Source organism: Hirsutella rhossiliensis (genome assembly GCF_020360975.1).
Source record: "Hirsutella rhossiliensis strain HR02 chromosome Unknown scaffold00013, whole genome shotgun sequence".
NCBI classification, from domain to species: domain Eukaryota; kingdom Fungi; phylum Ascomycota; class Sordariomycetes; order Hypocreales; family Ophiocordycipitaceae; genus Hirsutella; species Hirsutella rhossiliensis.
The window spans coordinates 1,545,009-1,562,483 of record NW_025408679.1 but is presented as its reverse complement, the minus strand read 5'-3'; the positions used below and the strand labels follow the sequence as shown (position 1 = coordinate 1,562,483).

Here is a 17,475-nt window from a genome sequence, read left to right as displayed (position 1 = left end):
AGTTTCCTTTGCTTGCGGCAAACTGCTCCAAAACCCCCTTTTGAATAGGAATCAAGCCTCCCAACCTTTTCTGCAATCCAAAATAACATTTGCTACTGTACAGTGCAAGGCCTGGGTGCAACTCGTGTCGCGGAATAGGCTAAAATGTCTTTTCTGATGATGCCGCTTATGGCCAGAATGGTCGCAAGACGATGTATGAAATGCTGACTCCACACTCATCTTCAGGGTAATTACTGCAGGGCAGTAGATGGCTGCCCTGAAGTGCACGTACCTGTGAGGCAAGCTTACTCTTCTGCATGTTGTAGGCAAAGCCTGTAGTGCCCCTTTCTGGCCATTAATGAGGCCTCGGACAGGTGTCAACATGTCCGCAGCCGCAAAACGGCATGGGATATGAGAGTCCGAAAAGGGCCAATCGGCTCCGGACGGCCTAAAATATATGGCGCTATAGTAGTAGAAGCAAAGCCTGGACCTCCAAGGGTTACGGGTTCGGTGCAGAAAGGGCATGTCCAAGAAACACTAGCGACACATCGAGCAATGGATGACCTGGCTAGTCTACAGAACTTAACAAGGAGATATGATGCTGCACGGGCACCAGAAAATCCAATTTTGCCATCAGCAGCCTTATTCATTGGTATCCCAGAGGCCACGGCCTCACCGGGGCAAAATGGTATTACATGCAACTGCCTCGCTCATGTCGTTTGAAGGTGTAGAAGCGACTGACAAAATCACCATGGCAACTTCCATCCTCTAACCTCCGGGTGATTTCACCCTTTGCGGCCAACGAACGGAGGGTAGCTAGGTGGGTGGTGCGGCGTGCGGACAGGAGCGTCCCATCTAAGTCGGCAGGTAGTCAGCTCTTGGCTACAAACACAACTGAACTCTAAGCATTCGTAGCTGGTTTCTAGATAGCGATACAGTACTGTATCAAATATAAAGGCAGGGTGCATTTATTGCAAGAACAGGACATCAAGCTGTGAGCACTTTCCCTCTATGTTTTTTTCGCATACCTCGTCCGAAGATTCTCAACTAATCAAAGGTAACAACAGTACGGGTGTTCCAACTCGGGCACTACCAGTGCGGAGGAGTAAGCACGAGTGGCCCGAAGTGGCCGCTGGCCGCTCCTTTTATCCACCGCATATCGTATAAACCCGTCGTGCTAGCGATAGAACCGAAAACAACCTGGGTGATTGCTGAGCGCCGGACCGACCACCACTTTAACATGCCTTCCATGCGGGAAATATGCTTCGTTTGTGAAAGATGTAACCGATCACGCGTCAAAACGTACTATACGCGGTGTCATCCTCCGCTCCGCTGGCTACACTGGCTCAGTCGTGTCTTTGTCCAGACAGTCACCATCTACGACATCTGCACGCGATGCAGGCCAAGGCAGAGGTCGGGCTTGAACGCATTCCACGAACATCATCTCTATTTTCATGAACAGGATTACCCGCCACCATCATTTAAATGCGCAGAATTACCTGCCAACCCCATTTTAAGACCCGGTACTGCGCAATGACCCCCTCCTCTCCGCGGCGCGTCACAGAGTGGGAGCCAGACTGCACGGTTTGTTGTTGGGTACGAAGGTACACACTTCACGGATGTAAAGCGAGGCGGGTATTTATGAGCTCGTAAGGCTTGGAGTGCCGGAAGAGCCAATCCTGCAGATTAATGGGGGAAGCGCCAGTTTGGCACCAGAGGCACCAGAATAGTTCACTTCGTTGTGTCGCCTGGATAAAGCATCAACGCCTAGGACCGCTTACCGCTACAGAAGACACACACGCAGGTACGGGTGCTCACATATCAGTCATCTACTGTCACCATCTTTGCCAAGCCCCGAGACTGCTTGCAGCTAGCAATGAAGTCCTCTCCCTTCCCGGCTTAGACGGGCAGCTGGGCTATGAGAAACTATCAACACTGAGTAAAGTGGCCCATTGCGCAGCCATCAATTGTGCGCCTGGGGCCCAGCCAACCTAATCGCTCGCCACCCACTAGAGCAAATCCATGCAGTGCCTTGTTGCGTGCTGCAAAATGCACCCGGTGCCAGATAACGATGGCGAACACAAGAGCACGAACACTCTCCATGCCTTGAGGGTACATCGTAGTAGTCAAAGAGGTAACTGGAACCACGCTATGGCCACGCGATGTTTTAACGTGTATTGAGCAATTCCTTTCAAATATTGATTCTAATCAAGGTACTGTTATAAATCGAGCAGTAGCACATATTATTTGGCGGATTAAATGTCAACAAAATATTATGGAAATGATTGTCAAGGTTCATTCGCTGTTCCACTCTTGCTCTTGGTGCCCGCCCAACTGGGCGATCAGCGGCGCCATGCAGACTTGTAGGACTGACCCGCAAATAGAGACAATCCTGCAATTAGGAACGCAAGCAACAAAGTCTTTATCCAGGGAGCGTCGTCGATTGCGGGGAGACTCATTGGGATCAATGCAATAACAGCGTTTAATAGCAAGGGACTGGTTTGTTTATTAGCAGGCGCATTATCAATCAGGACGGCTTGCGTACAATAGTAGACGATAAAGTATCCAGACGCAGTTACGCCTTAGGTACCACCAGCACCATGTTAGACTAACGGCGGAAACTACACCAAAGAGGACGGCGCATGACAGTGCCGGCATGCTTTTAGCGAGCTTTGCGGCAGGTCTCATCAATTTGCCCGCCATCCTTAGGAACCCATGACTATACGTGTAGATATGAGACAAGGATATGGTCCTCGTGAAAAATGTCCAAGACAGAAGCGTAGGTATGAGCCATTGGCTTTTCGAGCCGGCGTTGTCTTTTTCTAGGATATCGGCGTATTTCGCCAAAAGGCGCCTGTACTGAGCTTCGTCTTCTTGACGCTGCGAATGGGTGGAGTCAAACTGCCTTCGATGTTGCATTTTGCTTGATGAGGCGAGAAATCTGTACTGAGGTCTACCAAGCTTTAATACTTGTACCGCGTATAGACCGCTGTCTCGGAGGAAACTCTTGCACTTTTAGACCAAGTACACGGCTGGATTGATTGCATTCCACGAGATGATGACTTCCAGCATCCAGTCATTGCTAGCCGTACAGACGAAGCCAGACTAAGGCCAATATCCAGTACTGTGGACTTGCCCATATACACTCGTCGTCTGTTATCGACGTGCATCCCGTATCCATATATGGGTCATCCGTCGTAGTTGGCGACGAGACAAACCTGTGCATTCAAGTAGAATCACATGCTGCATAGTACTGTAGTGAGATCTGTATGGGTGAGATGAAGCCAAAGGCGGCTGACGATTCATTTCGTGGCTTAGTTTGCCCATTGGAGCTATATTTTCAGGTAGTCAGACTTGCGGTCTGGTGCCGCCATAACGAACCTATGGCAAATAGGCAAATTCTGGCTGAATCGCTGAGTTTGCAGCCACTATGGAGACAATAAGTGGCATGTCACATTTCTGACTAGTGCATTACACGGAAATGCTGCTGGCCAATCTAAACATGGGCGCGATGGCAGCATTACTTTATGTACATATCAGAGCTATTGTACCCGCGTGTGGCTCTCCCACAAGGTCGTTTGTTCGAGCGCAACGATTACTTACAATACAGGTTATCTGCTTGTACAATATGCTACATGGGCGATCATACACCACAAAAGTCCACTGTATCATGAGAAAGTTACACCTGCGAAGACGCCTATCGCGTTGGCTGAAGAAAGACAACTCATGTCTCACTACTCGCCGACGGCGCATTGTCGAACCCGCTCACTCGGAGCTGCGCCCGGCACTAGAGGAAACTGTGAGGATTCCGCTGGACTGCGCCTCCCGCGACCATGTCATCTTTATGACCCGTGCAGTGGGCAAAATCCGCTCAGATCTCGCGCATTTTCAAGATCTGTCTAACAACATACTTATACCGGCCATTCCACTTATCCAATGGCATTGCGACGGACTGCTTTCAGCTGTCCGAAGCTGCAATGAAAGGGTAGCGCAGGCTAACGCAATCTGGCAGAAGGAGTGGTTTTGCGGCGACCGCTGCTGGGATGGTCGGGGCTAATAATAGTGAGATACAGGGGAACGTTTGTTTGATGAGCTTGGCCTAGCTCCAGCCACCTCGTTTCAAAGCTTTTCAAGCAATCTAAACGCGTTAAACCTGTGCCATGGAGCAAGCTATGTACTGTACGTGAAATTGTTGCAAGGCGACGAAACCTGACGCAATGCGAAGCAACACGTCACAGCAACCTGCCGTTAGTGCCCGCCTCACACTACTACGGCGCAGCGCGGCCGATCGCCGGCCTCTCCACTAAACACTCGCAATTCACCATCCTAGTCCCAATCTTGCTCTAACGGCCTCGGGCCACTTTGGCTGCCCCCTGTGGTCTCTGATCCGTGCACTGCCCGGGCGCGGATCGATATACGTTCACGTCGGCTAACGGGGGGATTTAGTCGCCAAGGCAGTAGGCACGGTTCACTTACGAGCCAAACGATCAGACGGGCTGGTGACTGAGATGAATCTCGGCCGGTCGGTCTATTGTCCTAACGCCCCGATCAATCTCCTCAGCTCGGAACAGCTAAGGGCTGGCGGTGCCATTCGCGATGGATTCAAAGACTGCATCATACACAAAGATTCCAAGACTGAAATGGCAATGACTGACTGGATCAACAACGTGGCTGTCGTCCGATCGGAGACACCTTCCCGCGGCACGCCTAAGGCTCCAATGCTTCTGGCAGCAACCTATCAACTCATGCTTGCTTTTTCGAACTTAAGGACCTTGGAGAGGTGAAAGACTTTCTCGGCTTTACAGTCATCAGAGACAGACCAAACAGGCGTGTATATCTCTCTCAGAAGAATTTTGCCGAGAAAGTCATTTCGAAATATGGATTCCGGACATAGAATGCAGCGACAATCCCTTGGCCGCGAGGATTTGAGCTTCCTGCTACTTGGGAGCCAGATGAGACCTCTCAAAAGTCGTACATCAAGCAGACGGGCTCACTGAACTTCCTTTCAACCGGAACGAGACCCGATATCACGTACACGACGAATCGTCTCTGCGAAGCCAATGCTGGACCATCTAATCAGCATAAACAGCTTCTGAAGCATCTTTTTAGGTATCTTATTGGTACTACAACTCTGTCTCTCTGCCTAGGCGGAAAGTGTTCTATGACCAACCTTCCACTACTTGCCTTTGCCGATGCAGCATTCGCCGACCGAATACCGACACGCCACTCGACTGCCGGCTATATAGTCCTTTTGGCCGGTTGTCCAATTCTCTGGAAATCCAGCAGACAGACAATTGTTGCACTGTCGACAACGGAAGCGGAATTCATGAACCTCACACCGACTGGACAAGCTTTTCTGTGGATCAATCGCATCATTCGGAACCTTGGGATTCGATCTAGCAAGCCGGTCATCATATTCACAGACTCGCGCAATGCACAGCTCACGGTACTCAACCCAATGAACGGCACGAACAAGACACATTGACACTCGTTACAAATGGATTATTGATCGCACAAGTCGAGAATTTGACATTCAACATGTCTCTATACAAAATATGACTGCTGACGGATTGACCAAGCCTCTCACTCAAGAACGCCATGCTGCCTTCGTTCGTCAACTTGGACTTATGTCCCCTCCGAGTGTCTACTTTGTAAGTGAAGAACCTTGAGCTTCGGACTATTCAGTCATCTACCCATGTCTGGCTACGGGGGAGTGTTGGAGGAGACCAGCTGTCTCTAGAAGGTTCTATGGGCACAACGACTCTATCGGCTATGTCTACGGTACATAAGACCTAGCATTGCACTCCTTTCTGTAGCTCGAAGACATCATCAATAGATCATTTTCATTCACTCCTTCACAGTCTGCGTGTGCAAAATAAGGTAAGCTGTCCGGTGAAATGCGTGCGGAGTTCTTGGTTAATGACTCTCTTGAGGGTGTTGATCCGTACGGAGTCCGACCAGGTGGCCCCTCCACTGTCCGCAAGCTCTCTCTCAAACTTGGCAGGAAAGTGGCGAAGCTCTCCTTCTGGCTCTGCCTCGGTGTCTCGAGCCTGTGTGAGGGCTCGTTGTTCTGCGTTTGGGTCGCCGTAGCAGCCCACAAGGTAGGTATTCCATAAACCGGGTTGGTTCGAATTGTCCGTTGGACGGTTGGAGCCGCCGTTCTCGAAGAAGGCTACTGAAATCGACTGGGGCGTCTGGCCAAGCCTCGCGTATATATAGGCGAATTGGTCGGAGGGCGATCCAATGGCGGAACTATCGACTCGCAACTTGCTTGTCATCTCGAGCTGCCAGGCGCGGAACTTCCTGCGCGTTCCATAAAATTGTTTAGGGGCCAGCAGGGTGGTTTCTTCTTCGTCGGTGCTTGATCAGGTGGTCTCTGATCCTTGGGGGTCTCGATCGTGGTCGGGGCGTTCGAAGGACTCGGAGTGGGGGTCGCAACTGCGGCTTGAAGGTTTCGGATTTGGGGGCGTACTTCGTCGCGGTCTAGGTCTCTGTCTGCGTGTAAGGCCTGCAGCAGGGCCATCATCTCACTCAAGACTTGCATCATTGACTGAGGCGTGGGCTCGAACGAGCCGCTCTGAGTTTTGCCAGCTTCCATAGTTGAAGCTCTTCCCCTAGTACTTTGTGGCTGGGCGACCTGATCACACAGCAAGTTGACTGGGAAGGGATCAATGCACCGCGATCAATTGCCATTGGCACCGCACAGGCTCCTTCCTCTGCTACTGGGCTTCCCTAGCACGGCGTCCATGCCTATTGACCGGACTGTCGCACCCTTGGGACTCGTATCGCCATGGCTGTCGGCGTGGGGAGCGTTGATCACAGGTATTGACTGCGAGGTGACGGCTCTGACGGTCAAGCCCATGGTGGGCGACATCTGAGGCGCATTCACTGCACGGCTATCCGCTTGCGCCACTCCAGACATTGGAGACTGTACTGGGATAGTGACGAACCACGACTGACTCTTCACCGATCTTGCCATAATCTGTCACTCTGCTCTCATATGGTGGGCTCGGTTGGGCATCAGAAGCTGTTCCAGTGACTGGACGGCGGCCCCAGGGTCGCCCGCGCGAAAAGGATGGCCTTGATGGCATCAAGTGGCACGAAAGTCCCCGACTGCAAGAAATGGGCAACATGGCTGTCACTAAAGCCATGCCTGTTGAGAAGCTCCCGTAGCCGCTTGTTCTCCTCGGCTGCTCTCCTCGCGGCCATCTGAATCTCGGTCGAAACCTCGATGCCCTGGAGCTCGTATACTCTGAGTCGCTGTTCGAGCTCCTGGACATACTCTCTCCGTCGGGCGCGCGATCTCCTTTGATTGTCTCGAATTCGGACCTCGAGGTCGTACCCGGACTGCGTACACAAGTCTGACGAAGCTCAAGCAAAAGCCCAATCAGTCATTCCGGAATTTCTTCCGACAGTACCGAGCGATCGAGAGCGAGTTCCCTCACAGCGTCCCAGACTGGCTGCGCATCGAGATGTTCTTGTTTTGTTGCAATAAGGATATCAAGGATCTTTTCCGGTCTCAGAACTACCCTAAGTCGTGGAACGACTTGGTAGAAAAGGGTCATGAGTACGATGACGATTTCCACGAAAGGGAACACCATACCGACCGGACCGTTGGAGAGTCAAGACCAACAGACACTTCTGGTAGGGACAATGCGCCGACAGGGAAGGAGAAACCCCCTACGTGCTTTAAATGTGGCAGGCCAGGTCACATACGACCAAATTGCACCGAACCGGATTGCAAACGATGTGGTGAGAGCAGGCACACCACGGCCCGTCATGACGACCCAGCCACGGGCGCAAATGGGGTGCGCAGGGTCAAGCAGGATCAGCGAGATCAGCAGAACGAGGATTAGGGACCGCACCGGCTCCTGTCTGAAAGCGGTGAAAACTGGATACCTTACCAGTTGCGACAGGACGGCCGGTGGTCCAAAGCAAGCTTTGCCTTGCTAGATCAAGGCAGCCACTACAACCTGATCTCTCCAAAGTTGCTCACTCAACGCGATTGCAACGAGTGGAACCGACTTCGGAGCGACCCGAGGTGTCAGATCATGAAGCACCTTGGTGACCACCCGCATGAGCTGATCCGCCTGCGTCTGCACCCCCACAGTCCACGGGAGAGGCCGAAGCTCGTCCTCGACCCTTGTTGCGATGGCGATCCACGGCGCGTTCTTGAGCATCAGGCGCTGCGGAAAGGTCCGTTCCGGTACTCGTATGTCAAAGGTCGTCTGGATCGCTCTATGGTCCGATCCGTGCTCTGTCGGGTGAATCAGGCAGGATGTCACCTCGTCCGCCAGTTCTGCCGATACCAGCACCAAGTCGATGGTGCTCTCCTCGTCCGACCTCTGCCACGTTTTCGTCCCTCTCGGGAGAAGGCTGCAGAGACCATAGTCGTCCATCAGGTCAATGATGGGCTGGCCCTCCCCTTGTCTGCTCGCTGACACTTCATCTCCGCCCCAGAGAATATCGTGGCAGTTGAAGTCCCCCGCCAAAACCACATCGGTACGTCTCCCTGTCCCATTGCGGAAGCGATCGATCACGTCGCGCAACAGTTCCATCGCGTTCGTCAGCGCCTCGTCGTTCTTTCCTTGCACATACACTGACACTACCATCACCTCCCTTCCCTCGAGTCGGAGTACCGCTGCTGTGAGATCGGCCGACGGCACAGGCACTTGCTCCGCCTCAAGGTCACTTCGGATCCAGAGCATGCTGCGGATCGGCCATAGGGCGTCACGAACACACGTCGGAATCATCTTTGTCCAGTTATGGTGTCCCATAGGACTCGTCACCACCTTTCCGTCGATATTGCGCGCATGTGGCTCAGATATAGCCAGTGCGACAAAATCCTTCAGGTCTTCGTCGTTCATCAGACTCTGCTGCACCACATCACTCTTGTGTGCATTCAGCTGTAGGATGCGGAGGGACTCAAGCATCGCTGCTCGGGTTCCTCATCCTGCACTTCCAGCTAACCGACTCATGCGGTCCGCCGCACGGGACGCATTTTGGCTCAATCGCTGTGCACTCTCGGTGGTGATGCCCAGCGTTTGCGCACTTGCCGCATGTCCGCTGCTTCTTGCATGAATATGCTTTGTGACCGATCTCCTGGCAATTGAAGCATTGGATCGGTCCCGTTCTTGGCTCGAACTTATAAGTGGTGGCCGACTCTCCCGCTAGGTCAAAGTAGTCACCGTCCAGAAGCCTTTCTGCATCGCTTTTCTTGGTGACGTATACTACCATGGATCCGTAGGCTTTACCAGACTCTCGTTTGCTCAGCCAGGAAATCTTGCCAATGGTCACTCTGTTTTCGGCACTCAAGGCTTCGATCGCTCCGGGCAGGATATTGTCCTCCGTGTCGAGGATTGCTGTCCGGTTGGCGTTGTCGACCCGGACCGGATACAGCTGGTCTCTCATGACTCGCGCTCCCTCCACGGCTGTCTTCTGCGCCGCCTCTTTGACCAGCTGAAGCTCGGCTTCATCTCTGCAGACGATCTTGACTCGGTCGGCGTTCCGGGATTCTCTCACAACTGCTGCGCACCTCCAGGTCTCATGTCCGTTCTTCGCTCTCATCTCAACCTCGATGGCCTGTCGTATCTGCCCGATTTGCGCTTTGTTCCTGTTCAGCTCACTTACACGAGACGTGTCAATGGTACAATGGACAGAATCGTTGGCTGTCTGCTGTTTGGTTGGACCAGGTATGCTGCGTGTACTGGAGGGCGCGCTGTTTGGCAGGGCGCGCGCGACGTCCGCAAACGTTGCTCGAGGGCCGCTTGGCAAAGCCACCTCGCCCGATACATCCAGCTTTTGCATCAGCTGATCTAGTTGCTCTTTCACTCCGACCAATTCTCTCTTAAGATCCCGGTGCTCCTGTTTCATTTGCTTGTCGTGCTCTTCGCTCTTACGTCGAAACTCTTCCTTGGATTCCTGGACCTGGGCTTCCAAGCCTCTGATCAGATCTTCCTGTCCCTGAATGGTGGTGCTTTGCTTGTAAACCGTGGCGCTCAGCTTCCTGATCGTGTCGCTTTGCTCGGATACTCGATGTTTCAGCTCCACCATCTCACTTCCCATCTTCGCCAGCATCTCTAGAACCCTTTGCATCGTCGATTTGGCGGTCTCCACATTGCTGCGTGACTTCACCTCGTCGCCTCTTTCGCTTTCGTTGCCCACCGATATGACTCGTGTGGTTCGGGTCGAGACACGCTTGGGAGCTCTCGCGGTCGCATTTTCCAGCGATCGTAACGTATCCTGCACTCGTGCGCTGGGCGTCATCCCTCGCGTCGGACGCGTCAATGGCGACGGGCTAGTTGGATCCAGCCCCGCCCCCACGTCGGCCGGAGGCGCCACTTCAGGCTCTGCCATGATGGCAATCAAGAGCCACACCTACCCCAGAGTAAAGAAATATGAAGAACTATAGTAGAACGTCGAGGAGCGTCGAGTTCCTGCCAGGACTCGAACCAGCTTATTTTTTTTTATTTATTTATTATATTCCGCCATTGACGATAGTCAGAGGCACTGCGTCAGACTCGCTAAGCCTAATCTAGAGCTGTCCAATACTCGGTTCCGAGCCCAAGGAATTCGTCCCGATCTAATCCCTGAATTTCTCTTACATCCTTCAATCCGTCTCTTGCTCACTTGACCTGTCCCTTTCCAATTCTGGAGCCTGTCTGATGAGGTACAGACCACTCTCCTCCGCCGCATTTGACGAAGAGTCCACCTGCCTTTAGCCGTCCGGTGTAGCTAACCTACCAGCTGTGGGGCAACCACAGGTATAGGTAGAGGTTTGTGCTGAAAAGAAAAGGTTAAGACAGAGGATGTATGTTAGTAGGGCGACGGTCGTAACTGGCGAGTTCCCGGCGATATACCGGGCACCCAGGATCTGTAGCCTTGTGTGCTCCTTTTCCACCGCACGCTGCACACTTAAAAACGTCCGAGGTGCAAGTCGACGCAGAATGGCCCGGTTGGGCGCACTGTCCACAGATCGGAGCTGGCGCCTTGCAGCGATAATGCAAGTGTCCGTAGAGGTGGCAACGGTAGCATCTCGCTGGTTGAAGTCCTGAACAAATGGTCGCGTGTATGCACACTCGCCATTCGCCATCTCAACCGTTCGTTGTGCAAGCAACCTGTCCACCTCCTCTTTCTTATCCAGGTGTACCACCAGAGAGCGGTATTCCTTGTCGACAGACGCTGTCCCGAGCCATCGCATCTTGTGCACTTTCACCCCGTTCATCCGCTCAAACACGGCGCATCCGATATCATCCGTCGCAACCCCACGATGGGCTCTATCAACCCGTAGAGGGTACCACTGTTCCCCATATAGCGTTCCCTTGTCGAAGTGTGTCTTTATCCAGGTGTCGTTCTGCCGTACTTTATCGACGTCCGTCTCTCGAAAGAGAAGCCGAAAACGCCCTTTTCCTTAGAATTGACGCCCAGACAGGTCACACCCAACTTCTCGAGGGCAGCGTTCGCGCGCCGACGAATAGTGCCGGCGTTGCCTTCCTTTATGTCGCTGTCTAGGACCCGACTCACGTCCAAGCCAATGCCAGGCAGTGGCCCTGGGACCAGAGGGTGGTGGCGAAAGTGGCAGGGGCTGTTGCTGTTGCTGATGAGGGGCACTTGGGTGGCGGACTCCGGAGGGCTAGCGACGCGTGGGAAGAGCTCGTTTCGGATGAACTCTTCCAGAGACTCGACGCGTTTCTCCGCCCTTTCGGCCCGCTCCTCGACGCGTTTCAGGAGAGCTTCGATTCGCGCCAATGAATCCTCGTTGGAATTGGGGTCGGCATTCGTCGGTTTCGCTTTCGGGACGGCGGATTTCTTTCGTGATGGGCGCGGTTCAGGGTCGAATTGCAGCGTCGGTTTCAGAGGGCGACCGCGGGCGCTGGTCCTTGTCGCGTCGGCCGCGCTTGTCGAATTGGCCACGATGCTACAGGCCACATTGTCGTTCGTACCGTCTTCCTCGTCATCGAGCAACTCGAATTGGTTCGAGTTGCGCTTGGTGCTGTTCTTGCTCTTCCGCGGCATTGTTCTTTTTCGCCAGAGCGCGAGTTTTTGGAGCTGGTGAGGAACGAACGCGAAAATAAGTGGGGCGTGGCACGGGTAGCTTTTTTTTTAGGTCAACCACCCCCCCATCGTGACTAGGGAGCTCCAGGCCGTCGTGCGACGAGAGTGGGTCGAGGCCGGATTGGAGATTTGCCGCCATGCCCTCCCCGACCCAAAGACCCCATGCAACAGCGGTGGCAGGCCGATTCTCGGCGCGACGTAAATATGCGAGCGCGTCGAGAAAGGTGTTAGCGGCAGCGTAGTTGCCCTGGCCCGCGGTGCCCATGATGCCGGAGACGGAGGAGAACATGACGAAGAAATCCAGGTCGATGTCGCGGGTCAGTTGGTGCAGATGCCAGGCTCCGTATACCTTCGGCGCAAAGGTCATATCGCATCGCTGCGGCGTCAGGGCCGAAAGGACACCATCGTCCAGTGCGCCGGCGGCGTGGATCACTCCGCGCAGGGGACGAAAGTCGCTGAATAGTAACATGACGGCCTTGATGCTGTCGACGTCGGCCATTCCACTGGAAACCAAGGAGGCTTTGGCGCCGAGTTGCGCAAGCTCACCCACGAGTGTTTCTGCACCCGGAGCCGCCATGCCCGGGCGCGAGGTCAACACCAGGTCGCGGATGCCGTGGGTGCGCGCCAGCCACTTGGCTACGCGCCGGCCGATACCTCCTGTCCCGCCCGTTATGAGCACCCCGCCCTCACGGTGGAGGAGTCGCTCCTCTGTCAGCCGGGGCTTGGACGGGACGTGAGGCTGCATCCGGGGGACAAGCACCTGCCCCTGCCGTACGGCGCATTCGGGTTCGGCAGGTAGCATCAAAGCAAGGGCGAGGGCATTGAGGGCCCCCTTGCCTCTCGCCCAGGTCGATCAGACGCAGGCGCAGATCCGGGTGCTCGCTCCGGGCGGTGCGCATCAGGCCCCATAGCGGCGCGGCCCCGACCCCCATGGCAACGTCGTCGGAACCGGTGCCGACTGCCTGCCGGGACCCACACTACCGGCGGAGCGAACTCGTTCCGCGCTGCGTCCTGTAGCTGGGCGAGCGCCAATGCGGTCAAGTCGCGCGATAAGAAGGGGAAAGCCGAAGTTTGGCGAGGGAGGGAAGACTCAAGAGAGAGGAGCTTACCCGTCGGCGTTGTTGGCGAGGCGGGCAGAAAGTGGCGACTCTGGGCTTGCGCATTGTCGCGGCCGTCTGTCCTCAGTGAGTCAGCGAGAGATGCCCAGAACCAGGTCTCAACAGGACGATGCGCGAAAGCTGTTCTTGTCTCCATGGCGAATTCTACGAAGGAGGCGCGGCGGTGGACAAAGAGATAGAAGAGAAGACGAAGAAAGCAGGCCAAGCCAAGGAAGGGGACTCACGTCTTGCAGCTTGAGTCCCTGTTCGGGTACTGAGCAGGTCTCGGCTGCTGTTCGAGGAGCGCCTTCAACCTGACAATATCGCGCCTCGCTTCCTGGCGCCCCTGTTCGGCTCCATCAAAAGTCTCCCCTTGTAGTGACTCGAGAATGACCTCTTGGACTGTCCACTCCTCCGTCAGCGCATCCCGGTCCGGAGGCTCCGCCAACAGCCGCGTTCGTGCTTCAGTCAAATGACAGGGGGATAAGGCGCGCGCATTCGTGCTCGCTTGGTCTTTTCCGACCCTTGGGCTGCCAAGGAAATTTGGCCCGATCGTGGAATGCTCGAGGTGGGATGTCGGGGGGGGAGCCTGCGCGTTGGCTTTCGTCTTGTCGTCGGCCGGTTTTCTGAGCGAACAAAGATGAAAAGAGGGGTCTTTCCGTGAGCAAGCAAGAAAGAGTTTCCTGTGCGACAAGCCGTCGTCAGTGGAGGGGCGGTTAATTGTCGAGTCCAAGTCGCGACGCGTCGTACGGGCTACTTGGAAGTTTAGGTGCCCTCTCGAGAGCCGCGCAGACAGTGAGGTGCGCAGTGGAGGTACTTACCTCAGCAAAGGGGTCAAATTGATGCAGGAGTCTCGCGTATTTCGCGCCATCAGCTTTGAACCTTGTGTTGGGTTGACTTAGGCGCATCCAGAGTCATGGGGAGCCCTGCGCGGCGCAAGACGGGTGGGGGCGGACAGCCATTCACCATCGAGGCGTTCGACGCGTGGAGTAACGCCGAGAGGAAGGGCCCAAGACACGCTCCGTTCGCCGGAAAATGAAACGGCAAAGACGGCGAAGAGATCAGTGACTCGAGCGACGCGAACATCAACAACCGAAATCAATCTCGAACGAGCGGACGAGGAGAGAAATATGCGAAGCAGATGGCGAGACGGGGAAGGGGATGCTCCAGAGCACGCTGGAGGCGTTGGGGAAGATGGGCGGTGAAATTGGGCAGCTGTTTCCGAACAGAGTGACACCATACGCATGCAGAGCGACAGACAGCATCTGAACAAGGAAACACAATAAGGAGCTTCAGAACGTCGACTTCTTCCAGCGTACACGCACGGCTAGGACCCGCGTGAGGTCCAGTAGGTGCGACCGCCCGAGAGAACAACAAGCTCACATCTAGTTCTTCAGGAAGCTACCCTGGGAACGGATCATTAGTGGCCCAAGCAGACGACGGCCCGAAGCCGCGATTGTCCAATATTCTCCTGCCAGTTCAAGCTCCGTCGTTCTGTTGTAGAGCCGTGGCGACGTGCATTTCAGCCTTGGTCGGCGCTGCAGTCCATCGCTGCGGCCTGTGCATTCGGGTCTCACTGAACAAAGAAGCATTGTGGACATGCCCGGCCGCTGCTGCATGGGTCGGGGCGTGGACAACTTGTCGACGCCACCTCGGGCCCCCTCGCGCCGCCGCGTCGTCCAGTCCTCGACGCGCAGTTCACTGATGTGGCCGGTTGGATGCTGATGCAAGTCCAAAGGGGCCCTGAGAAAAGAGCAGGCCTCACGTCCACTAGCTCTCCAGAAGGCTACTATGGGAACGGATCGTTATTGAGCCCCTACAGACGGCGGCCAGAAGCGCAAGCGTTCAATATAGTCTTTCCAGTTTAAGCTCTTTCGTCTGTTGTGGAGCAGTGGCGACTTACATTTCACCCCTTGTTGGAGGCACTCGCGTCGCCAAGAACAAACAATGCGACAACGGCCACAAAATGCATATGGACGTTGAATCGCTGCGTGTGCTCAACTGGCCCAGGTCAAAAGTTGCCTTTTGCTCGCCGTTTCGGGAAGAATTACATGTCCGCAGCTGCACGTAATGGCTGACCAGGGGAGTTTAGGACCAGACAACACGGCGGCGCGGTCGGCGTAAGCCGCACAAAGTGTTAATAAGGGACCTCAAGAGAGCCCCTCAAGGGGGACACAAAAAGGGCCCACGCTCATACCTTTTGAGGAAAGTCATCTCTTTGCAGAACGGACTAAGGGAGGGTATCGATTAACCTTACGTAGCAGGACCTCATTTGTGTCAGGATCATTCTCAATTAAGGGCCCAAGGGAGGTATCACTACCTATACATACCGCCCTGATGTCTCATAGCTAAATAGATGCATGCATCGTTGTTTATCCAATTGTGAAGCCCCTTTTACCGTGCTCTCAATGTCACCAGATAACGCCACTTTGACATACCGGTAAGCAAATCCCTATGTAGGCCCCTTTGATGCCAGTCGAGCGCGTAAGATGTTGGTTGCAAGACGCCATTGCGTAGAGCCTGTGCACTTCAGCGCACAAGCATTATTTTCGTATTGCTGCAAGGGCAGTACCTAGCCAAGTCAACTTCTGGCCGTTGTACCGCACTTCTATTGCGACAGCTACGGCTCGCTGCAATTCCTTGTTGGGAACGACCCACTGGCAGAGTCCCGCGGCAGAATCCCGCTGGAGGGCTCCCCACTGGCAGAATCTCGAGCGGCAGAATCGCCACAGCAGAACCCCGCTGGCGGAATTGGCAGAAACCCCATCCATCACGTGACGTTGCTACTTGTCCTTCGCGCGATGAAGACACATTATGTCTTTCTCTTGCTTCCTTGCGCTACGTCTTGTATCTAGAACCGACGTATTCTGCATCTTCAATCAAACCTTGCCTTGGAGAACATTACTCAGCCTGATCTCGATACGAAATCCTCACATAGCAGAATCTCCACGGCAGAATCGACCCCGGCAGAACCCTCTGGCAGAATCTCGACTGGCAGAATCGACCCCGGCAGAACCCCGCTGGCAGAATTGACAGAATCCCCACCGGCAGAATCACACGGCAGAGATCCCCCCTTTGGCAGAATTTGAACTGGCAGAACGCCAAGATGCCTGCCAAGGGCAAAAATTTCCTTTACCAATCTCTTCGAGCGCTGCTTTTCTGACACCCTGCAGTCTCAGCGAGGACGTGCAGCCATTCCGAGTATCATAACCGACATGCTCATACTGTCTTTCACCCTTCCCGTGCAGTGACAATACAACGATGTGACTATTCTCGTGGCGACATTCAGAACTGGACCATTGCCGCGGTCGAGGAAATGCACGTTGCAACACCATTTGCACTGTGCTTTGTATACGTACTAGTTAAAAGGCCACCCCGTCACGCTAAACGGCCACCCAAAAGTGGGTCAATTGTGGCTTGGTCGCGCGCAAGGTCCGATACCGCAAAGTTTGGGCTCCAGAAGATAGGGGGCGAATACCGCGCTGTGGCAAGGAATGCCGCTTCAAGCGACCAAGAAAAGCCGCCGCCCGGCCGCTGTGATCTTCTTCATCACTGCGGCTTCAAGTCAAGTCTTGGTTGGCCTTCCTTGCCGTCACGATATTTTCAAGCGGCCCAATGCCGCCGCCGCCGTTCCCTTCGAAATGAATGACGTTGACGAGCTCTGGCATGGCAGAGCACAAGCCCTAACGATGCTCCTCACGATCCACTCCTATGCACGGGAAAGGCCGGCCCAAGGGCTCATTGAACCTCGAGGCAGCAGGAGGTCGTAACGGCCACGCGGAGAGCCGTCAGCACACGATATCGCGGAATCCGACGAACGCAGCGAGGCCACAAGGCCGCCGCCGTCCACAGCGCCGGCGGCTCTCCAAAGTACGAAGACGAAGGCTACGGGTAAGAAGCGCAAGGCTGGGGCAAGGCTGGAGGAAAGCTGCTGCTGCTACCGTCAACACCGCCGGCAGCGCTGCTGATGTGACCAAACGGGGTTGGAATACCTTCAAGCCAATGGCGATTCGTACGAGCCTGGCACAGCGATGCCACGAGCGTATCAGCGTGCCGTACGCCGCACGCCTGACTCTGACGATGAGCTTACTGGCCCGGGCGAGACGCAGGGCACGATTCGCTGTGCCACGCAGCCAATGCCGATACCCTCAATTCGTCAAGGAGGTGAGGATATAGAGGATGAAGACGACCCTTTAGCCGATTTTAACGAGATGGACCGGCAGGTGGATGAGGAGGAGTCTGTACAGCAGGAATTGTGTGCAGAGGGTCTACTATAGCTACCGGCGTTACCGCTGCATTTGAATTGACGGAAGTGTGTTTTCTACGACCCCAAGAACATGGCCCT

At 54.7% G+C, this 17,475-nt stretch overlaps 2 protein-coding genes across 2 annotated transcripts; both read right to left on the bottom strand.

Moving 5' to 3' along the window:
- Positions 1 to 6,999: 6,999 nt before the first annotated feature.
- HRG_09693 (endonuclease-reverse transcriptase domain-containing protein) lies at positions 7,000 to 10,074 on the bottom strand (the record flags this gene model as incomplete). Its single annotated transcript, XM_044868164.1, has 6 exons — positions 7,000 to 7,326; positions 7,398 to 7,509; positions 7,696 to 7,854; positions 8,005 to 8,855; positions 9,067 to 9,803; positions 9,879 to 10,074. The coding sequence occupies 6 exons, from the start codon at positions 10,072 to 10,074 to the stop codon at positions 7,000 to 7,002; spliced, it is 2,382 nt and encodes a 793-aa protein (XP_044716745.1).
- Positions 10,075 to 11,316: 1,242 nt separating this feature from the next.
- On the bottom strand, positions 11,317 to 11,994 carry HRG_09692 (uncharacterized protein; the record flags this gene model as incomplete). Its single annotated transcript, XM_044868163.1, has 1 exon — positions 11,317 to 11,994. The coding sequence occupies one exon, from the start codon at positions 11,992 to 11,994 to the stop codon at positions 11,317 to 11,319; it is 678 nt and encodes a 225-aa protein (XP_044716744.1).
- Between the last annotated feature and the right edge of the window lie 5,481 nt (positions 11,995 to 17,475).